The sequence below is a fragment of the Labeo rohita genome, chromosome 9, assembly GCF_022985175.1.
Source record: "Labeo rohita strain BAU-BD-2019 chromosome 9, IGBB_LRoh.1.0, whole genome shotgun sequence".
Taxonomy (NCBI): Eukaryota; Metazoa; Chordata; class Actinopteri; order Cypriniformes; family Cyprinidae; genus Labeo; species Labeo rohita.
In genome coordinates this window covers 11,960,386-11,981,899 of record NC_066877.1, presented here as the reverse complement: position 1 = coordinate 11,981,899, position 21,514 = coordinate 11,960,386, and the positions used below count along the sequence as shown (strand labels likewise).

Below are 21,514 nucleotides of genomic sequence, written 5' to 3'. Positions count from 1 at the left end.
TCAATGCAGCTTCAAGAGGGCTCTACACAATCCCAGCTGAGGAATATTTACGGTCTTATTTAGCGAGACACTTGGTCATTTTTTTTAAAAAGAAAAAAATTCATATACTTTTTAACCACAAATGCCCGTATTGCACTAGCTCTGAGATGCACGTTGGGAAGATTATGCATTATCATTGCTTCACCTTTTTTTTTGTAAAGGGCTTTGACTTAGACTTAGTGTGACCTTTTTAACTTGACTACGTAATGCGTGAAGTCGTGGACACATAGCTACAGAGTGCAAGACTAGCATTTGTGGTTAAAAAGTATATGCATTTGTATTATTTTTCAATAAGACCCTTATTCCTTGGCTGGGATTGTGTAGAGCCCTTTGAAGCTGCATTGAAACCGCAATTTGGACCTTCAACACGCTGATCCCAAATCCTAGTATGTTTTTCTCAAAAACCTTAATTTCTTTTCGAATGAAGAAAGAAAGAAACATCTTGAATGACATGGGGGTGAGTAAATTATCAGGAAATTTTAATTCAGTAGCAACTAATTCTTTACATTTTCAATGTTTCTTTTGTATTTTGGTTTTGTGGCATTCAGTAAAATCAGATGTCATTAAACCATATGCTGTGATTACATAGAATTCACATTTTGTGAAATGTCAGCATTTCTTGAAATATACAGAAAAGATTACAAAAAATCTGTTGTCACTTTCAAATATCATTAAGACACTCTCCAAGTACGCATTAGTTCAGTGATATTAAGAATTACTTTAATTTCTTGGAATCCTCCTCACACAAGGGACAGACGAACCTGGACTGTGTATTTGTTGGATATTATATCAGTGGAACTCTCAACTTCTCGTATACATGGATCTAATGTGAAAACTGTAACTTTATGACTTTCAGCTTTTAATGTTGTGTCACCTTTTCTAAAATCTTTGTAAAAATTTATTTTATTGTTATTTATTTATCTATTACAATTATTTATTTATTTTTATAATTATTTTTATTTTATTTTATATTTTATTTATTTATTTTTAAGGTATTATTTATTTTATTTATTAATTTTTTTTTTTTTTTTTTTTTTTTTGAAGTCTACCAGGGGTGGGGTGGGTTCTAAATTTGCACAGTTGCTTTTTGTTTTATATTACTGTTCCCCGAAGAAAATTTAATAAACAGTTGTTAACAAAGAAAAGTAAAATAAAATAAAAAAAAAAGAAGAATTACTTTAATTCCTTAAAACAGACACCAAAAATTCATACACATTTATACTACTCTACAAAAGTTTGGAGTAAAATTACTTTTTAAAGAAATTAATACTTTCATTCAGATGATTAAATCGATCAAATGTGACAAAGACATTTATAATGTTACAAAAGATTTCTGTGAAATAAATGCTGTTTTAATAAATGCAATGGCAGGACTGGAGTAATAACTGCTGAAAATTCAACTTCGCCATCACAGAAAAAATTCATCACCTTAAAATAGAAAACATTTATTTTTAATTGTAATAATATTTCAAAATAATACAGTTTATCCTGTATTTTTGATCAAATAAATGCATTCTTTGTAAGCTTGACAGACTGCTTTAAAGAAAATCATACCCCTTTTGAATGGTAGTGTAATAATCTTATTTCCAAACGTGCCATTAGACATGAAATGAACTGAGGTAAAAACACACACGAAACCATGGGTAGTGAACTGTCTCACCCCTACTGATTACCCAGCAACCCACAGGGCTGAATCAACAGAGAGTGGAGGTTACGGATGATTGGCTCACCCACACTGAGGCAGTAGGCCAAATCTGAGCATGATATGGTTAGATTGAAATCAAGGATCTTAGCAATAGGACAGAAAATTAGATGGATTATTCTGCTTCACCTAACAAAAACACAAGTAGCCTTCATTTTACAAATTTAACATGACAGCAGTGGCGTTTCAGTAGGCAGGAACTCCTACCTTAATAGAGGCTCCTGCAAATCGTGCCAGTTGTTTAATATGTTGGCCCTTCTTGCCAATAATAGCACCGACAGCCTGAGTTGGAATAAAGAGGTAGACCACCTCCTGTTCAGGAGCCTGCTGTGGAGAGGGCAGAAGAAACATGCTAAATATTACGGCTTCTAATTCAATGTGATGCAGTATCACAGTATCAGAATCAGGGATTCCCGATAAAATGAGAATGTCAGGTAGAGTCATCCCTTTTTTTTTTTTTTTTTTTTTTTTTTAAAGAAATTTGGAAAAATGTCACTGTGTCCGTTTACTCCATTTAGTTTGCCAAACCACCCACAATCCCACTGAGATACTGCTCAGTTCAGCACAGGCTGGAGGTCAAGCCCTGAAAGTTCACACAGGTTTGTACCGAGCCAAAAACAATCCACTCATCACTCAAAAATGATGTTGAGGACACACACCTCTTTTCTGTTTCTAAAGGACCTGATCTGCTTGACACCAAAGTGTGAACCATAGGAAACTGATGACTCCTTGTTCAGACTCTCAGCATGGGCGACAGTGAAAGATTGAAGATACCAGAGAGCTTTTTCATTCGGGAGTTAATGGCATTTCAAGTCAACACCATTAGCTTGAGGTGTTCAGCAATGTCTGACAGAGACAAAGGTTGCTATTTGGTGAATAACTAACAAGTTATTTATTAAAATGACACCAGATGTTGATGGTGCACTGGGTTACACAGTCAACAGAATGGAAATATTTTCTGTTTTTAAGTATTTGGCAGGGAATTTAAAATCAATACGTGACCCTGGACCACAAAACCAGTCTTAAGTCGCTGGGGTATATTTGTAGCAATAGCAAAAAATACATTGTATGGTTCAAAATTATTGATTTTTCTTTTATGCCAAAAATCATTAGGAAATTAAATAAAGATCTTGTTCCATGAAGATATTTTGTAAAATTCCTACTGTAAATATATCAAACTTAACTTTTGATTAGTAATATCCATTATTAAGAACTTAATTTGGACAACTTTAAAGGAGATTTTCTCAATATTTAGATTTTTTGCATTACCCTTGTAGTCCAGGGTTACATATTGTGTAAAATAGGTGTTTTTTGGACATCATTGTTTTAATTAAATTAGCATTATATCCCACTCTCTAGAAATCAATATATGATATAAAATATGACATGACATAAAATGGGTTGGCTGGAACACTGTATTTAGCAATCATCATCCAGTACCAAAACAGTCAAAACATTTTATTGCACAGTTTCAGTTAGAGTTAGAGTACTCACTGTGTGCTGGTGAGAGATGGCACTAGCAGGCGGGACACCGTACAGCCCACCCAGCTGTGATGAGTGGCCCTGGAACAAATGAGATGGATTAATATGCAATCATTTTACATCACAACATTTCTCTGGCTACTGTTTATTACACGTTATCATGAGAAGAAAGGAGATTCCATTAAGTTCATGTCATTCCTCGTAGGTGCGCTTTTACTGTATATTTTCAAATTTATTTTGCTTAACATTTCTGCTGATTAGACCAGAATGAATTGTCATGAATTATCTGGTTAAGTACTGATCTACACTGTAAAAAAACAAAAAAACAAAAAAAACAAACACAATTTGTTGAGTCAGCTTAAAATAATTTGTTACCCTGCTGCCTTAAAATTTTAAGTTCAGTCAACTAAAATAAGTTTAGTCAACTTGAAATGTTAAGTTGTACTAAGTAACAACTTAGATATTTGTGTTTGCTAAACTTAACAGATGGGTAAGTAACCCAGCTGATTCAAATGAATTTGATTTGAAGTTGATTCAAATCAAATATCTAAGTTGTCACTTAGTATAATTTAACATTTCAAGTTGAATAAACTTTTTTTGAGTTGACTGAACTTAAAATTAAGGCAGCCAGGTTACAAATTATTTTAAGTTGACTCAACAAATTGTTTTTTACAGTGTACTGTGTCAATCAACAAAAAAAAAATCACTACACTAAATAATTTAATTAAAGCATTATTTCACTTCCAGAACAAAAATTTACAGATAATATACTAACCCTTTCTTTCTTCGGTCGTAAAGAAATTATGTTTCTTAAAGAAACATTTCAGGAATGTTCTCCATATAGTGGACTTCAATGGTGCCCCCAAGTTTGAACTTCCAAAATGCAGTTTAAGTGCAGCTTCAAAGTGCTCTAAACCAGCATTTCCCAAATCCAGTCCTCACCCCCCGAAACAAATTGACAATTTGTATACTTTTTAACCTTAAATCCTCGTCTTGTCTCATCTCTGCGATGCACATGTGTAGTCTGTGTAATCCGGGTCAATACAGTTAGGGTATGTCGAAAAACTCCCATCCTGTTTTCTTCTTCAACTTCAAAATCATCCTACATCGCTGTTTTACCTTTTTTTTTTTTTGTAAAGGGCATTTGATCTTCTTTGTATGTTTACTTTGTAAACACTGGGTCGGTACTTCTACAGCGATGTAGGATGATTTTGAAGTTGGGGAAGAAAACGAGATGGGAGTTTTTCGATATACCCTAACTGTACTGACCTGGAAAAAAACAGTTCACACAGACATAGACAAGACAAGCTTTTGAGGTTAAAAAAATATATAAATTCTCAATTGTCATTTGTTTCAAAAATGACCAATCGTTTTGCTAGATAAGACCCTTCTTCCATGGCTGGGATCATTTAGAGCCATTTGAAGCTGCATTTAAACTGCATTTCGGAAGTTTAAACTCACAGGCACCACAGAAGACCATTATATGGCAAGAAATCCTGAAATGTTTTCCTACTAACATACTAACATGCTGGCACCGGTTTGATTTTTAACTAAAAGTTTGCAAGTATGATTTGTTTTTAATGTGTTTTTGACAAGTCACTAACAAGTTTGAAACTGAAACTGAAACTGAAAGTTACTTTTAAAAGTAATGCATTACAATTTTGCATTACTCCCTGAAAAAGTAACTAATTACGTTACTTAGTTACTTTTTATGGAAAGTAATGTTACACGTTACTTTTGCATTACTTTTTAAATCTGGACAGGGCTCGCTTCTTCGTTTTTAATATAAAACAATTCTAAATGTAAAAGCCCTTTTACACCAAAAGTAAAATGAATTCACCTCAGGCTGAAAGAAAAGTTCATTAATGCAGGAGATCACTCTTCAGCTATAAAAAAAAATTGAAGCACAAATGTTAGTTTATCTAAAGTAATTTTTGCTTATTAGTATGGTTGAACTGCATCATCGAAGGTCAGCAGCAAAGACACTGGTTAATAAAATGGAATTAAATACATAAAGAATATCTATTTTATTTAGCATATTTAATTACTGCAGGGTTGCGTCATATTCTGAGTTTAACTGTTTTTATTTATTTTGAGGAATACTGTTTTTGTGAGTGAGATGAATTAATGCATGTTCACATTTAGTCTAGAACACAATAAAATCATGTTTACTCCCAATTTCCTGACAGGAGACTTGTCAATCAATAAATGGGGAAAAAAGTAACAGTCATTACTTATTTGAAAAAGTAACTCAGATATTTTCTGTGAAATTCAAAAGTAATGCGTTACTTTACTAGTTACTTGAAAAAAAGTATGCGTTACCCCCAACACTGGTCACTAATGTACTGAAGATTTATTGTAAGCGAACTGCAAAAAAAAAAAAAAAAAAGAAAGAAAAGAAACGGTTGTACCAATTTACAATAAATGACTACTCAAGTTTTACAGTACTACTGAGGATGATAAAAACCAGCAAACGCTCATTCAGTAATGAGTGCCATCTCACACACCCACGCACTCATTCTACCTTCATTAGTTCATCCGTGAGCCATAAACTGTCCTGTCTGACTCACCACTAAATATGAAGGGGAATCCTGCAGCACACTAACCCACCGGAAGGATTATACAACCCAAAACCGAGTAGGTGCGTGCTAAGAGGAGCACTTCACTGAGAAAGAGACAGTATATGTACAATGTGACTAAATGTCAGGATGGTGCAGCATTAGATTTAAACTGAGAATTTCAATTAAATTTCCTTTTAACTCCTGAAGTCTAATTGAGGGAGCAAACAGAACAGGATGTAGTACTTTCAATTTGAATTTAAAGATATAAATGGAATGAAATTTAAATACACTCATTGTGTAATTTTTCAGCATGATTATGCATTGAAAATGTTATCAAATGCAACATATTGGGTATATTCCCCTAATTCATGGTATTAATAATAAAACATTTAAAATACAACTTACTAACAGACATTTGTTGTGAGAGCATGTGTGTGGTCCTGGTAAACCCTACGTTATGGGGACAAAATCCAAAATCCTTGTCCTTGTGGGAACATTTTTTGGTCCCCATGGGGAAATAAGCTGATAAATCATACAGAATGAAGCTTTTTGAAAATCTAAAAATGCAGAAAGTTTCCTGTGGTAGATTTAGGTATAGGGTTGGTGTAGGGCAATTGAAAATACGGTTTGCACAGTATAAAAACCATTACACATATGGAGTGTCCCCATAAAGCATGGAAACACAACATCTATTACTCATAATATTATTCATGTATATTTACAAATTTAAAAATTATTTACATTTAAAAAAATAAATATTAAAATTGTTATTATACACAATATATAGGGTCTTTCCAGAAATTCATGGTATTAATAATAAATATTTAAAATGCAACTTAGAGACATTTGTGTTATGTAAAACATTTTATATAACTATGTATAACAACATTATTTTTTTATACATTTTCTTTTAATCTTAATCTGTTACTCAATAGATTACAATATTCATTCATTCTATAACATAATTCATAGATTACAATTTAAAAATGTAAATAAACAAATGTTACTATACACAACATATAGGGTATTCCCAGAAATTCATGTTATTAATAATATGATAAATAATAATAAGTGTTTAAAATGCTAATTTGTATTATGTAAAATATTTTTATATAATTATGTATAACATTATTTCTTATATATCCATGTATATATATTCCACTTTAATCTTAACCTGTTTCTCAATAGATTACAATATATAATTCATATATTATAATATAAATATATATTTTATATATATATATATATATATATATATATATATATATATATTTTTTTTTTTTTTTTTTTTTTTTTTCCTCCCCTTTTTTTTTTAAATAAAGAAATTAAATAGTAAAAATGTTATTATACACAACATTTAGGGTATTTCCAGAAATTCATGGTATTGATAATAAGTGTTTAAAATGCTAATTTGTGTTAATTATGTAAAACATTTTATATAATTATGTATAACAATATTTTCTTTACATAAATTAATTTCTTTTTCCATTTCAATCTTAATCTGTCATTCAATAGGTTACAATATAAAACTCATAGATCACAATTTAAAAATGTAAAAAAAATATTGAAATAAAAAATATAATATTAGGAATGTTATTATACACAACATATAGGGTATTTTCAGAAATTCATGGTATCAGTAAGTGTTAAAAATGCTAATTTGTGTTAATTACATGAAACATTTTTATATAATTTATTACATAAAATGTATGATGAACGATATGAATGGGAATATACTTCAGAGATATTTTACTCATCATAATTTCTAAGGGTGCCAATAATTGTGCCCAACATGCATATGAGAAAAACATTTATTTCATAACGTAAGTTTCCCCCCACTTTTAATTGTTTTACTTCAATGAAAGGTTAGCATTTTGTGAATTTTTTGAATGTAAGATCATAAAGATAAACAAAGCAGATTTATTTTCATAGCCGTCTTTGCTCATGTTTACCAAGGGTGCCAATATTAGTGGAGGGCACTATATATATATATTTATATATATATATATATAAAATGACTATAATTTTGTCAAATGGCATTAAAAAGTCAGTCACATGATTTGAGATCTATGAATTGTAATCTGTGAATTATATATTTTATATAATATAAATAGGAAAAAATTAGTTAATTTATCTTCATTTATCTTCATTTATATAATTTAACTTCTAAAGATCATAATGTTGTTTTACATAGCTATATACAATGTTATACATTTACAAATTGAGTTTAAATTAATTTTTTCTTTTTCATTTCCATTGAAATTTTACTTCAACATCCTGTAACATGAGGCTAATTGTTAAAATCTGAATTTTGCCCTGCTGAATGTAATGCATTCCTGAGGTTGAAATATCTAAATATGTTGTAGTTCCATAATGAAGTCTATACTGTGGTTTGTACTTACAAGAAAAGGGTTGTAGCCAGTTGGTGGTACGGGTGGGACGCCTCTGGGCCCAGCAGCTGGTGGCAATACTGACAAACCGGTTGAAAAGATGCCCAGTGCACTCAGGCTTAACCCAGGGATAAGGTTGGTTTGTTGCTGCAAGACATCATGGATTATGAATGATTACTCAGTGCACGACCTCAAGCTATCATGTTTTGTCTTGATACTCTCATTTGAGTTTTAAAACACACACACACACACAAAATTCTCAGTTTGAATATATTTCTGAGCTGTATGAACCATGTGAATGCTTCTTATAACGTCTTGTAATATCGCTAGCGTCACGCTAGGTGGCTCCATCGACCCGGTGCATGTTTTTATGTTGCAAACGCTTTCAGATAAGAAGTTTTTATGCTGTTTAGTCTTGACAGAGAACTTCATATGTTGTCTGATTCATCTGCGCCTCTTTCATTCAAAAGGGAATGAAGGTTACAAGGATCAGCTAACAGACAGTTATACATGAAACTGTCGCAAAAACATTTGATCCAAGCATGAATAATTTACCGCACGCCTGACTTAGGACTGACTAATGCGTGAGTATAAATGAAACCGCATAAATTTGATCTGTGTAGTTGATAGAGGCCTCCACAAAATAAATGACTCACTGAAGATGAAGGGAGGCATTGGATGCGCCGGTGTAAACGAGAACGGTGATGCTATTGTTGCAGTATTTGCTCTCAGTCTATGGCTTCACCTCCAGACACTGGCAGTGACGTCATGCGTGTAAACAGGGGGAATGGTGTACATGTGCGTGCATGTCTGTGTGAACGGCTGTTGACAGGATGACAGTGCGTTCTCCGTATGCACGGCAGGGGACGGACTGACTCAAGGCTGTTTCCTATAAACACATTCAAGAACTGAACACGAGTAAACAGACGAGGCATCGAACTGCCTAGTCTTCTTTAAGACGCTGACTCAAGGCTGACACACAACAAACAGTGTTTTACATAGAGGACACATCAGCATTCGTGTTTGAGTTAAATCTGAAAGATATCATATTGATTACGACACAAACATGGTGGCTTAAAGAATCAGATTTACTTTCACCATAACCGCAAACACTTACGTTAATAGCAGCAATGTCATTCTCGTAGGCTTCCCTCAGCTTTCTCATGATCTCCACTTCAGCCCTACAACAGGCCTCAATACTCCCCTTCACTATAATGGTTCTCTCTGGGTTATAAATAGTTAAGTCCTGTAAACTGTGGAAAGAATCAAGACCAAGAAAGACAAAACGTATGTAAGAATAAAATCACTGGTACATGAGACAGAAACACATTACTGCTGTCAGATCAACACAATGTTCCAATTGAGGATATTTCTTCTAATTAGGTTTATTATTAATGATTATATTGTGCATACAATGTGACCAAAAAAATGTTTTCTTCAAAATCTTTGCTATTATTATTACTATTATTATATTGTGTATGATGTGAAGAAAATATTTAAATTACACCATCAGTCTGAATTTATTATAAATTATAATAATTTATTACAAATTATTATTATTATTATTATTATTATATTGGGCATATGATGTAATCATATTAATATTAGATCATTGATTAATATTATAATAATATTAATAATATTAGAAAGTATTTAAATATTAATTAAATTATTTTAATTATTTTTATGGCTTCATATCTAATATTAATATCTAAATATTATTATTACTATTATTATTATTATATTGTGCATATGATGTCATCATTGGTTTTGACTAATATTAGAAAGTGTTTAAATTAATACCTAAATTATTTTTATTATTTTAATGGCTTAATATCTAATATTAATATCTTCAATTATTATTATTATTATTATTATTATTAATTATAATTATTACATTGTGCATATGATATGATCATATGATTAATTTGATTAATATTAGAAACTATTTAAATATTAATTACATTTTTAATTATTTTAATGGCTTAATATCATCTATGTTGTTATTATTATTATTATTATTATTATTATATTGTGCATATGATGTGATCATATTGGTTTTAACTAATATTAGAAAGTGTTTAAATTATTACCTAAATTATTTTAATGGGTCAATATCTTCAATGATTTTTTTATTATTATTATTATTATTATTATTATTATTATTATTATTATTTTGTCCATTATTATTATTTTTTATTATTATTCCATTGTGCATGTGATATGATCATACTGGTTTTGATTAATATTAGAAAGTGTTGAAATTATGAATATAATTATTTTAATGGTTTAATATCTTCTGTTATTATTATTATTATTATATTGTGCATATGATGTGATCATATTGGTTTTGACTAATATTAGAAAGTGTTGAAATTATTTAATTATTTTAATGGCTCAATATCTTTATCTCTGTTATTATTATTATTATTATTATTATGTTATATTATTATTATTATTATTATTATTATTATTATATTGTGCATATGATGTGATCATACTGGGTTTGATAAATATTTGAACGTGTTGAAATTATTTATTTAATTATTTTAATGGCTCAATATTTTTCTCTCTGTTATTATTATTATTAGTTGTATTATTATTATTATTATTATTATTAATATATTGTGCATATGATGTGATCATATTGGTTTTGACTAATATTAGAAATTGTTGAAATTATGTTTAATTATTTTAATGGCTCAATATCTTTATCTCTGTTATTATTATTAGTTGTATTATTATTATTAGTTATATTATTATTATATTGTGCATATGATGTGATCATATTGGTTTTGATTAATATTTGAAAGTTTTTAAATAATTCTAAATGGGTCAATATCTTTTGTTGTTATTGTCGTTGTTATTAGTATTATTTTTTTTTGGGGGAGGGTAATAATAATTAATTATTACTATAATTATTAATAGTCAATAGTAAGACGAAAAACAACAAAATTTTTCCACTACTTTACTTAAAAATAATAATAAAATATATTTATTTTTTATTGATCATTTACAAAAAATATTTGTGCTTTTATGTCTGATTTTTCTGAATGCACAAAGCAAGCACAACACCCACATTCCCAAAATGCTGGGACCCCTACTGTAAGGTATGATTTAACTGAAGCACAGGACAACAGAGATCTGTGCTACGTCATAGAAAGGCATAACACAAGTTGTTTACATTGTATTGCTCTTATGTTGTTTTTGAGACGAATACCAAGACGTACTCTACTGCATCTCTGCAGTGATGAATACAGTCATCCTGAATCAACCTGGAAGGAAGTGGGACTCTGGGTGAAGAGCAAGTTATTTGAATTGGTATCGATGAGCATTGGTAAATGAGGCCGTTTTTAGAGGGACAGCTAAGCAATGACGTCAGGAGTCCTGGTTAGGGCTTAATTGGGTGACTCACTTCCTAAGCCCAGCACACACTTATTTCTGGGAAATACATAAGACCACCTGTACTCTAATACTCTGAACCAGATCCCAGCACTTAGCAGACCATTACAAGATGTCACATGTTCAGGTCACGTTATGATCTACATCTTGAATACAAAACACAGCATTTCCTATCAAAACAACTCTCCAAGATGAAGTAATCATGTATGCCTCCGTAGAGAAGCAGAGGAATATGACAAAACATTCTTGATTTTCACATAATAGTGAAATAATTATGAGCTTTCCTTGTTTTCACCTGTTGAAAGCCATCAAACGCAACTTACGAGGAGATGGTTATCTTGGTCTCGGTCTCCTCTTCGATCTTCTTCAGGTTCCTGCCCTCCTTTCCGATCAGTCTTCCGACCAGACTGTTGTGGGCCAGGATCTTCAGAGGAATATCCTCAGTTCTACAGAAGCAAGACCACGAGTTGGCAACTACAGAGGTGTATTTAAAGAGCTCCCGTGACTTCAGAAGATTCAGACTTACACCTTCGTGTCATCAGCCTCTTTCTGCATGATGTCCATGATCATGCGGCACGCGGCGGAGCAGCCTTCGGGAGTGGAGTGGATGGTGATCGGCTTCTCCGCCGCTCCCGCGTTCTCCTTACGATGGATGTCCACCCTATCAGGACGGGAACAGGACTATTCAGCAGAGATCAGACAAAGCTTCATGAAGAGCTGTTATCAAGCAGGTGTTGAAATTCATTGTGAATTTGTGCTTACAGCCAAATTTGATGAAGAAATGTGACAAATGTCACCCTGGACCATAAAACCAGTCATAAGTAGTACAGGTATATTTGTAGCAATAGCCAACAAAACATTGTATGGGTCAAAATTATCGATTTTTTTTTTTTTTTGTGCCAAAAAATCATTAGGATATTAAGTAAAGATCATGTTCCATGAAGATATTTTACAAATTTCCTAGCATGAATGTATCAAAAATTCATTTTTAATTAGTAATATGTATTTTCTCAATATTTTGATTTTTTGGCACCCTCAGATTTCAGATTTCTTGGCCAAATATTGTCCTGTCATAACAAACCATACATCAATGGAAAGCTTATTCAACGTTCAGACGCATACATTTCAATTTGAAAAAAAAAAAAAAAAAAAAAAAAACCTTATGACTGGTTTTGTGGTCCAGGGTCACATATTTTCAAGATATTTAGTGTGCACATTTTTTGTTCAAATACCATACATTATGTAAAACATGTTTAATTAAATTTAATTAAAGCAATTATATGTACACTGCAACTTAAAACTTTTAAACCAGCATTTTTAATTAGTATTTTTATTCAGCATAGATGCATTAAAATGATCAAAATTGACAGTAAAGACATTTGTAATATTAAAAATAAACGCTATTTTAAACTTTCTGTTTATCAAAGAATCATGAAAAAAATGAATCACCATTTACACAAAATATTAAGCAGCAGCATTAACTGCTATTATACTATTGATAATGATACATGTTTCTTGAGCATCAAATCAACATAGCAGAATGATTTTTGAAAGATCATACAACACTGAAGACTGATTACAAAAAGCTGAAAAATCAGGAATAAAATTTTATTTTTGCATTTTTAAATATATTAAAATAGAAAAGCATTATTTTTATATTCAGCAATATTATTATTACTGCATTTTTGATTAAATAATTGCAGCCTTGATGAGCATAAAGACTTATTTTAAAAACAAAAAATCTAGATCTAATTAAAGATCTAATTTGTTAATATTAGTTAATAAATAAACTAATGAAACAGCAATAAGCAATATATCTTTTACAGATTTATTAACCTTTGTTAATGTTAGTTAACCCTTTAACTGTCACTCCCATTTTTTAAAACAGACATAAAATGCACTATCCAGACATATTTTTATATTAATATTTTGTAATATGATTTTGATGTACATTTTCCATGGTAATGCAATGTCTGATTTTAAAATGCCTTTCGAAGGGTGAATTTTGAGATTTTAAGTTTTGAACTGATATATAATTTCTTATGATTTCTATTGCGTGATAGGGAAAAAGGCAACGAAGAAAGTCTTTTGTGACAAAGGTCAGAACTCATGTTATGACGTAGATTTTTTAAGTTGCACCCTTGACATATATTAATCTATTACTTTTCCTACATAATTTCTATCACAAAAATATGGTAAAATATCTATTTGGGAGTCTTAGACCTTCCAACAATGTATAGTTTGTCATGATTAGATTAGGATTTATGTTTTATGGTGAAGTAAACTTAGGCGTCCCACCTGGGGGACGGTGACAGTTAAGGGTTAAGCGTTAAAGATTTCATTTTTATGTACGCTCATTCTGTATTAACTTTACTATTAACAGATACAAATTTTGATCATCAAAAATGTATTAGTAAAAGTTAGATTTAACTAAGATGGATAAATGCTGAAGAAGTATTGTTTAAATATAATTAATAACGTAGTTGACACACATTGTTAACAATTAAAACCTTAATGTAAAATCTTGCAAAGCCCAAACTTCTTAATGGTAGTGTAAATCACATTTGTTATGCAATACATTTATTATGCAATCAATTATATAAATAATATAATATCAACTGTACTCATATTATTTCCAGTGCACTGAAAGAATTCTTTAGAATTTTATTAAAGGATTAGTTCACTTCCAGAATTCAAATTTCCTGATAATTTACTCACCCCTATGTCATCTAAGATGTTCATGTCTTTCTTTCTTCAGTCGAAAAGAAATTAAGGTTTTTGAGGAAAACATTCCAGGATTTTTCTCCATATAGTGGCCTTTAATGGAGACCAACAGGTTGAAGGTCCAAACTGCAGTTTGAATGCAGCTTCAGAGGACTCAGTTTTCCTCAGAAACCTTCATTTCTTTTCGACTGAAGAAAGAAAGACATGAACATCTTGGATGACACGGGGGATGAGTAAATCATCAGGAAATTTTCATTCAGGAGTGAACTAATCCTTTAACCACACATCTCTTCGACACACTAAAGGATCTCACTCTCTCACTCACTTCGACTGTGTCTGTTTGGTGATGTTTTTGATTGTGAGCCCCTCCTTGCCGATGATGGCTCCCACAAACTGCGTGGGCACCAGCATGCGCAAGGGGAAGTCTGGCTGTTTCTGTCGGGGTCCCAGGGAGCCTCCAGAGGTCCCGGGCTGGGAGTCCTGTTCCCGTGATGTCCTTCCACCCCGACGATTCCGGGTTGCAGGCAGAGGCGGAGCGGCATCCATATCCAAAAGATAAGACACTGTAAAGGAGTAATCCTCAAACGTCTGTCCTGTTAACTTCTCTACAGCTCTGAAGACACAGAAGGGGACAGTCATCAGTGGAATATTATGACAGTGCACAGATGGTGAGTTTTGTACTGCTATTTTGTAAATCAAAAAACAAGGCAGGGCAATATGATGGTGTATAACGAGTGACAGTCAAAAATGTGCCAACCGACAGAGGTTCTGCATGTACGATTATGATGAGAGTGATTTACTGAATCATTTTGGGACAACATTTTTCAGGGACAAAGCTGAATTCTGATATATATCATTAGTGTGACAAAATATATATATATATTTAATTATATTTTTGGATAATTAGTTACTTAAATGATACATGGTTTACATAGTTAAGTTTAGTAATAGTATATAATTTTATGGCTGTTTTAATAATATTTAATAATATATTCAATAATATCTACTGTACTAATAACTACGGTAGTATTTATAATGTTTTTAATTTATTTATTATATATATATATATATATATATACATATATATACACATATATATGTATATATATATATACATATATCTATATCTATATCTATATATATATATCTATATCTATATATATATATATCTATATCTATATATATATAAAACATGTCACTTTTATTTATATTGTGTGTGTGTATATATATATATACACACACAATTTTATTTAAACTAACAAAAACAACAATTTAGTCTGCAATAATAAAGATGCTTTTTACTATAACTGTATAAATGATAAATTATTATTAGGGCCCGAGCACCGGTGGTGCGAGGACCCTCTTGGAATTGCTCTGTTTATTATTATTATTATTATTATTTTTATTCTTCTTCTTCTTCTTCTCCAAAATGAATCGCATTTTTGAGGGCCTAAACATGCACGAAAAGTCATGAAACTTTGCACACGCACCAGAACTGGCGAAAATTTACATCTGATATGGGTTTCAGAAGTGGGTGTGGCAAAATGGCTCGATAGCGCCACCTATACACATTCAGCGGAGTGCGCCTCGAGCCACGTTTCACGTACGTGTACGCAAATCGGTACACACATGTAACATACCAATACCTACAAAAAAGTCTCTTGGGGCAAAATCCGAAAACCAACAGGAAGTCGGATATTTTTAATTTTTCCAGCAAATTTTGTCTAATTTTTGCCATTTCCAGGCATCGTACTTGAACGAACTCCTCCTAGAGATTTATTCAGATCAACACCAAATTTGGTCAGTCTAATCTAAAGGCCTTTGTGACGTTAAATTGCGAAGATCTAGAGTTTTCACTGGAGGGCGTGTCCGTGGCGGCCTGTCAAATTTCGATGATTCGCCATGAAAAAGGAAGTTGTTATAACTCAGCCATACAATGTCTGACCTGCCCCAAACTTCACATTTTTGATAAGAGTCCGGTCCTGAACACGTGCCCATAGTCATATTCAGTTTTAGTCATAGCGCCACCTACTGGCAACAGGAAGTGACATGTTTTATTCTGTAATGGACTCCTCCTAGAGATTTATTCAGAACAACACCAAATTCGGTCAGTCTACTCTAAAGGCCTTTGAGATGTTAAATTGTGAAGATCTTGAGTTTTTGTTGAAGGGCGTGTCCATAGTGACCTGACAAAGTTTGATGTTTCGCCATGGAAACAGAAGCTGTTATAACCCAGCCATATAATGTCCGATCAGCCCCAAACTTCACATGTTCGATAAGAGTCCTGGCCTGAACACATCTAGAGGCCAATATTGTATCATAATCATAGCGCCACCTACTGACAACAAGAAATGTCTTATTTTACATTGACTTAAACATGCAATGTCCAATTTGCACCAAACTTCACATGTTTGGTAAGAGTCCTGACCTGAAGACATCTAAAGGCCAATATTCAGTTATAGATATAGCGCCACCAGCTGGCACCAGGAAGTTTGGCACATAGTAATGACTTTGACATATTCCTCCTAAATTTACTATGTGAAAAGCATAGTGCCCACAATTCGCCACCGATCGGCGGTGAGCCCGGGTGCGAGGGCCCTTTCATCGCTGCTTGCAGCTTTAATATTATTTATGTATTTCATATAAGAATAATAAATATTTTTTATTAGGAGTTACAATTATTATTACAGTCCTTAATTTCATTCATAGAATCAGACTAGATTTCATTTTTTTTGTCTGGATCTATAAACTTATTTAAAAATACTTCAAAAATGCAATTTATGCATACAATAGCTTGAATACTTTGAATCTTTTCTTTAATGAGAGTGTTTTCATTTCATTTCTCAACTAAAAGTCATTATGATATTTTTAATGTAATGGAGTCAAAGATGCCTGGGTGAAGATATCATAATGAAAATAGAAACTCTTAACATTCTTAAAACAAAACCCTAATTAGTTATACATTTTATTCATTAAATTAAACATAAGTACTTTAGCACATTTTTCTTCTTTTAATATATAATATAAAAAAATGAAACTGCTTCACTGCTTATTATTATTTGATTGTTATATGAAATGCAAATTATAAAATAATTTAACTTTTTTTAATAACGAAGTTCAATTTTTTTGAAACTGATAGGACGATATGTGGTCGAGATACAACTATTTGAAAATCTGGAATCTGAGGGTGCAAAAAAAATAAAAAATAAAAAAAAAATCTAAATATTGAGAAATTCACCTTTAAAGTTGTCCAAATTAAGTTCTTAGCAATGCATACTCCTAATCAAAAATTAAGTTTTGATACATTTACAGTAGAAAATTTACAAAATATCTTCATGGAACATGATCTTTACTTAATGATTTTTGGCATAAAAGAAAAATTATTTGACCCATACAATGTACTTTTGGTTGTTGCTACAAATACACCCATGCTACTTAAGGCTGGTTTTGTAATATAATATTAAAACAAGCAAAAATAACTACAGTAAAAACGTAACGTCTACATGTGATTTTGGTTACACAGTCCATCCCTTCATACTTGGATACTTACATTTTAGCCTCTTCTTTTGTTGAATATGTCACATTCACCACTGCTGTTTCTGTATCAGTGTTAACTGCAAAAAGAAAGTAAACTTGAGTTAGAAACAGGGAGCTCAGTCATATTCATAAATGTGAGGCTGCATGCTTTTGTATTAGCTGCATACAGACAAACAAACGCAGTTTTACACTAGTGCTGTGAAGAGCCACTTGTGTGTCTCAGTGTCTGCATATCAACTAAGGATTACTGTGCCACGGCCAGATGTGTACTTCACAGAACAGACACAAAACATCCCTGACGTCCGTAGATCAAAGCCCTGCGTGTCATCTAAATACACGCACAATGAGGAAAAGACCTCCACTTCAGGAGTTCATGTAGCTATACACGTCCAGCAGCTAACTATAGCACTTGCATCCACATCCGGACCTCTAAAGGTCAAGCTGTATTATATTCTCTGAAGAGTGTGAAATGGGGCTAAATGAGGGTTGTGCCACGTTACAAGAATTCCTCTTGGGTCATTTCAATAATTACAGACAGAAGCCACTGCAGAGACAATGCATATGGCATTTTTAAAAGGAAAGCCTGCCTTTTTATTGATTAGATGGAGTTGTGTGCCTAGCGGACCAGACAGTCTGTCTGGAAGAAGTTGAGTGAGACGGCCGGGCAGAAATCCAGAGCTTCACACATGAAGAGAACCACAAAGCCTTGCTGTAAGACAGCTTAAGCGATCAATCAATCTCACAACCAATGAGTGTCACCAATGAAGACAGATCATGCAATAAGCGCTGAGAAAGAATGACGAGAAGTACCGCTTCCCTTACGTCATGCCGACATGATCACATTCATCTCATAAGACGAGCACACAAGTCACACAACGGCACTATTTGGACAGGATTAGTTTTCTAAACAATGCTGTTATAGTCTGTAACTTCATTAAAAGATTCGGACTGGCAGTGCCGGCTTGTAGGTTTGCAGGGCCCTAGTCAAGATAATGAAAATGGAGCCCACTAGTGTAAAAAAAACTGTCACAGAAATTTGACTAGAGAAGATAAAGCACATGAAATGACTATTTCAATATTTAAGCATGAATGTGTATTAATTGTAACAGATTCAACAAACATATGTAAAAAAATAAATAAATAAATAAATAAATATATATATATATATAAAATATATATATATATATTAAGCAAATAACATAAGAGGAGTACAAGTGAGATTGAGTAAAGTATAAACAAAAATTAAACAGAATAAACAGAGCATAAACGAAATAAACATAGGCCTTAATATTCATAAATGATAAGGAATGCAGGATCTTCTGCTCATTTTTAAGGATTGATTGACGATCACATGAAAAAATATATGTTAAAAAAAAAAAAAAAAACTTTATTGAATTACAGCGGATCCGGGTCTGTAATTATAACATAACATGCTAATTGTGGCTCAATTTTTCCTTATATGACAAGTCTGTCTGTGATCATGGGCATCACTGCATGTAAAAAAAATAAATAAATAAATAAATAAATAAATACTACAGCAATAAATGTTATGTATATAGCAGTCAAAAAATCCTTTTTTCCAGCCCTGCAAAGATATTGTTTGGATTCCATTTCTACCACAACTTCACTTTAATCTCTCTGTCATTCTTTCATGTCAAATAATTTAAAAATAGCATTAATGTATAAAAAGACTTAATTTCAAGAGACTATTCTGTGAAAAATAGGTGATTTCCAAAATCTAAACCGAAACAACAAATTTTACAGAAAACTGCAGCATGACCTGTTAACATACAGGAGGCCTAACTATAAATGTTTAGAAAATTATAATTTATTATAAAATTAATTATGATTTAAAATCTTTGACCAAAAAAAAAAAAAAATCTTAACTTTTTGTCAGAAAATCTTATGCATTCACTGAGAGAGAGGGAATTTTTTTTTTTTTTATAATACTTTATATAAGTATTATTATTCCTATTTTTTACCCAAAATAAGGTGTTAATTAATATAGGTAATACATGTAATAGAATGTTTAATTCAGGGGTCACCAAACTTGTTCCTGGAGGGCCGGTGTCTTGCAGAGTTTACCTCCAACTTTCCTCAACACACCTGCCTGGAAGTTTCAAGTATACCTAGTAAGACAGGTGTGTTTGATTAGGGTTTGGTCTGGTGACCCCTGGTTTAATTCATACAGGAAATCCCTATAATATGGACAAAAGGTACACTTTCATGTAGCTGAATAAATCTCAGATAAAGACATTTTAACTCATGAAACATTAAGACATATCTGCACGATTGCGACTAAATGGATTATCTCTGTTCTTCAAGCCATATCGGGCATTTTTACATGAATATGCAATGCAATGCTAATAAAGTCTTTATCACTTTTTAAAATACTATATAAAATAATGATTTTACCTCATTTTATGACGTGAAACCTGTACAGCACTGTTGCACGTTATCTTAGTTATGTAAAAGGTGCGTGCGGCTTTAAGATGAGCTGCGCACACCGATCGGTGGATGACATTAAAGTACCGCAAGAGCGAGTTGAAAGCATGCAGAGCTGTCTGCGCTCTATAGTTCTTGCGGAACTTTGATTTTAAAAACAAATCTTTCTACGCAGCGGCATTTTAAATCGAACGCACCTAAAAATCCAATTGATAACCTCGCAGCCGTGGGGCCCTAGGCGACCACCTGTATCGCCTGTTGGACAGGCCGGCACTGCAGACTGGATTGGGAATACTGTAGTTTTTGAGACAATAATATGTTGATCATTTTTTGTTTGGATCTATTAACTGTAAAAACGACATTTATACATGCAAACGTTTGAATACACTTTTTCAACTCACTTTGTTTTTTCTCCAAAAACAAAATATTATAGGCCTAGCTTCCGGACTCATTTCAGCACTTGATATTGCAAATTGGTGTATTTTACAATATTATTTTAATGTACTATCTTAACCAGATCAGAAGAAGAAGGTTTCAGAAGGTTTCATGAGAACCAGACTGAAAAACTTACATGCACCCCTGATAATACTTTTTTTTTTTTTTTTTTTTTTTTTTTTTTTTTTTTGTAATTTTCTGTTTTTAATTTCATTACTGAACTATAGTTCATTATGATATTTTTTATAATGTAATAAAACAGTCAAAACAGTGTGGGTGATCTTGATGTCATAATGAAGAAAAACACTAATTAGAGAAGAAAGAAACTCATAAAAACCTGATACATAAATGTTTTATTCATTAAACTAATTGTAAGTGTTTTAGCACAATCTTTTATTTCACATATATTATAAATTAATTCTAAAAAAAATATTTGAACTGCTTTACTGCTTATTGATATTTGATGTTATATAAATTATGACTAATTATCCAACAATTTACCTTTCTACATCAAGGTTAATTAAGCTGTATCTCCCCAAAACTAATAATTCAAATAAACAATTTAAATCAACAAAATAAGTCAATCATGATATTTGCAAAATGACACTCACAAATATTGAAGGTGTTAGAACAAGATTTTTAATTGATTGTTATACCACATGACAGTTTTAAAGTCCTAGCGAAATCAAATTTTTTAGCTTTTAGTATGAATATCTTAACCTTAAGGTTATCTATAAGCTAGTGTGTTTCAAAACAATGACAAACTTTGCATTTAATACGCATTAAAAACTTACAGT

The 21,514-nt window shown here is 31.8% G+C and overlaps 1 protein-coding gene across 5 annotated transcripts in view; it reads right to left on the bottom strand.

The window, feature by feature from the left end:
* The window catches only part of igf2bp2a (insulin-like growth factor 2 mRNA binding protein 2a), a 74,710-nt gene that overhangs the window by 7,780 nt on the left and 45,416 nt on the right, over nucleotides 1–21,514 (bottom strand). For 3 of the 5 annotated variants that reach the window (XR_007828509.1, XR_007828511.1, XM_051119988.1), the window contains exons 5-12: nucleotides 17,851–17,914; nucleotides 14,626–14,913; nucleotides 12,103–12,237; nucleotides 11,900–12,022; nucleotides 9,292–9,427; nucleotides 8,187–8,321; nucleotides 3,236–3,304; nucleotides 1,949–2,068 (exon numbers count right to left, since the gene is read on the bottom strand). Coding sequence is in view for 2 of the 5 variants with exons in the window: in XM_051119988.1 (XP_050975945.1) it covers nucleotides 1,949–2,068; nucleotides 3,236–3,304; nucleotides 8,187–8,321; nucleotides 9,292–9,427; nucleotides 11,900–12,022; nucleotides 12,103–12,237; nucleotides 14,626–14,913; nucleotides 17,851–17,914 (1,070 nt within the window). In the remaining 3 variants the exon portion in view is untranslated. The remainder of the gene's footprint in view (nucleotides 1–1,948; nucleotides 2,069–3,235; nucleotides 3,305–8,186; nucleotides 8,322–9,291; nucleotides 9,428–11,899; nucleotides 12,023–12,102; nucleotides 12,238–14,625; nucleotides 14,914–17,850; nucleotides 17,915–21,514) is intronic. The other 2 variants (XR_007828510.1, XM_051119989.1) reach the window with 1 other exon arrangement.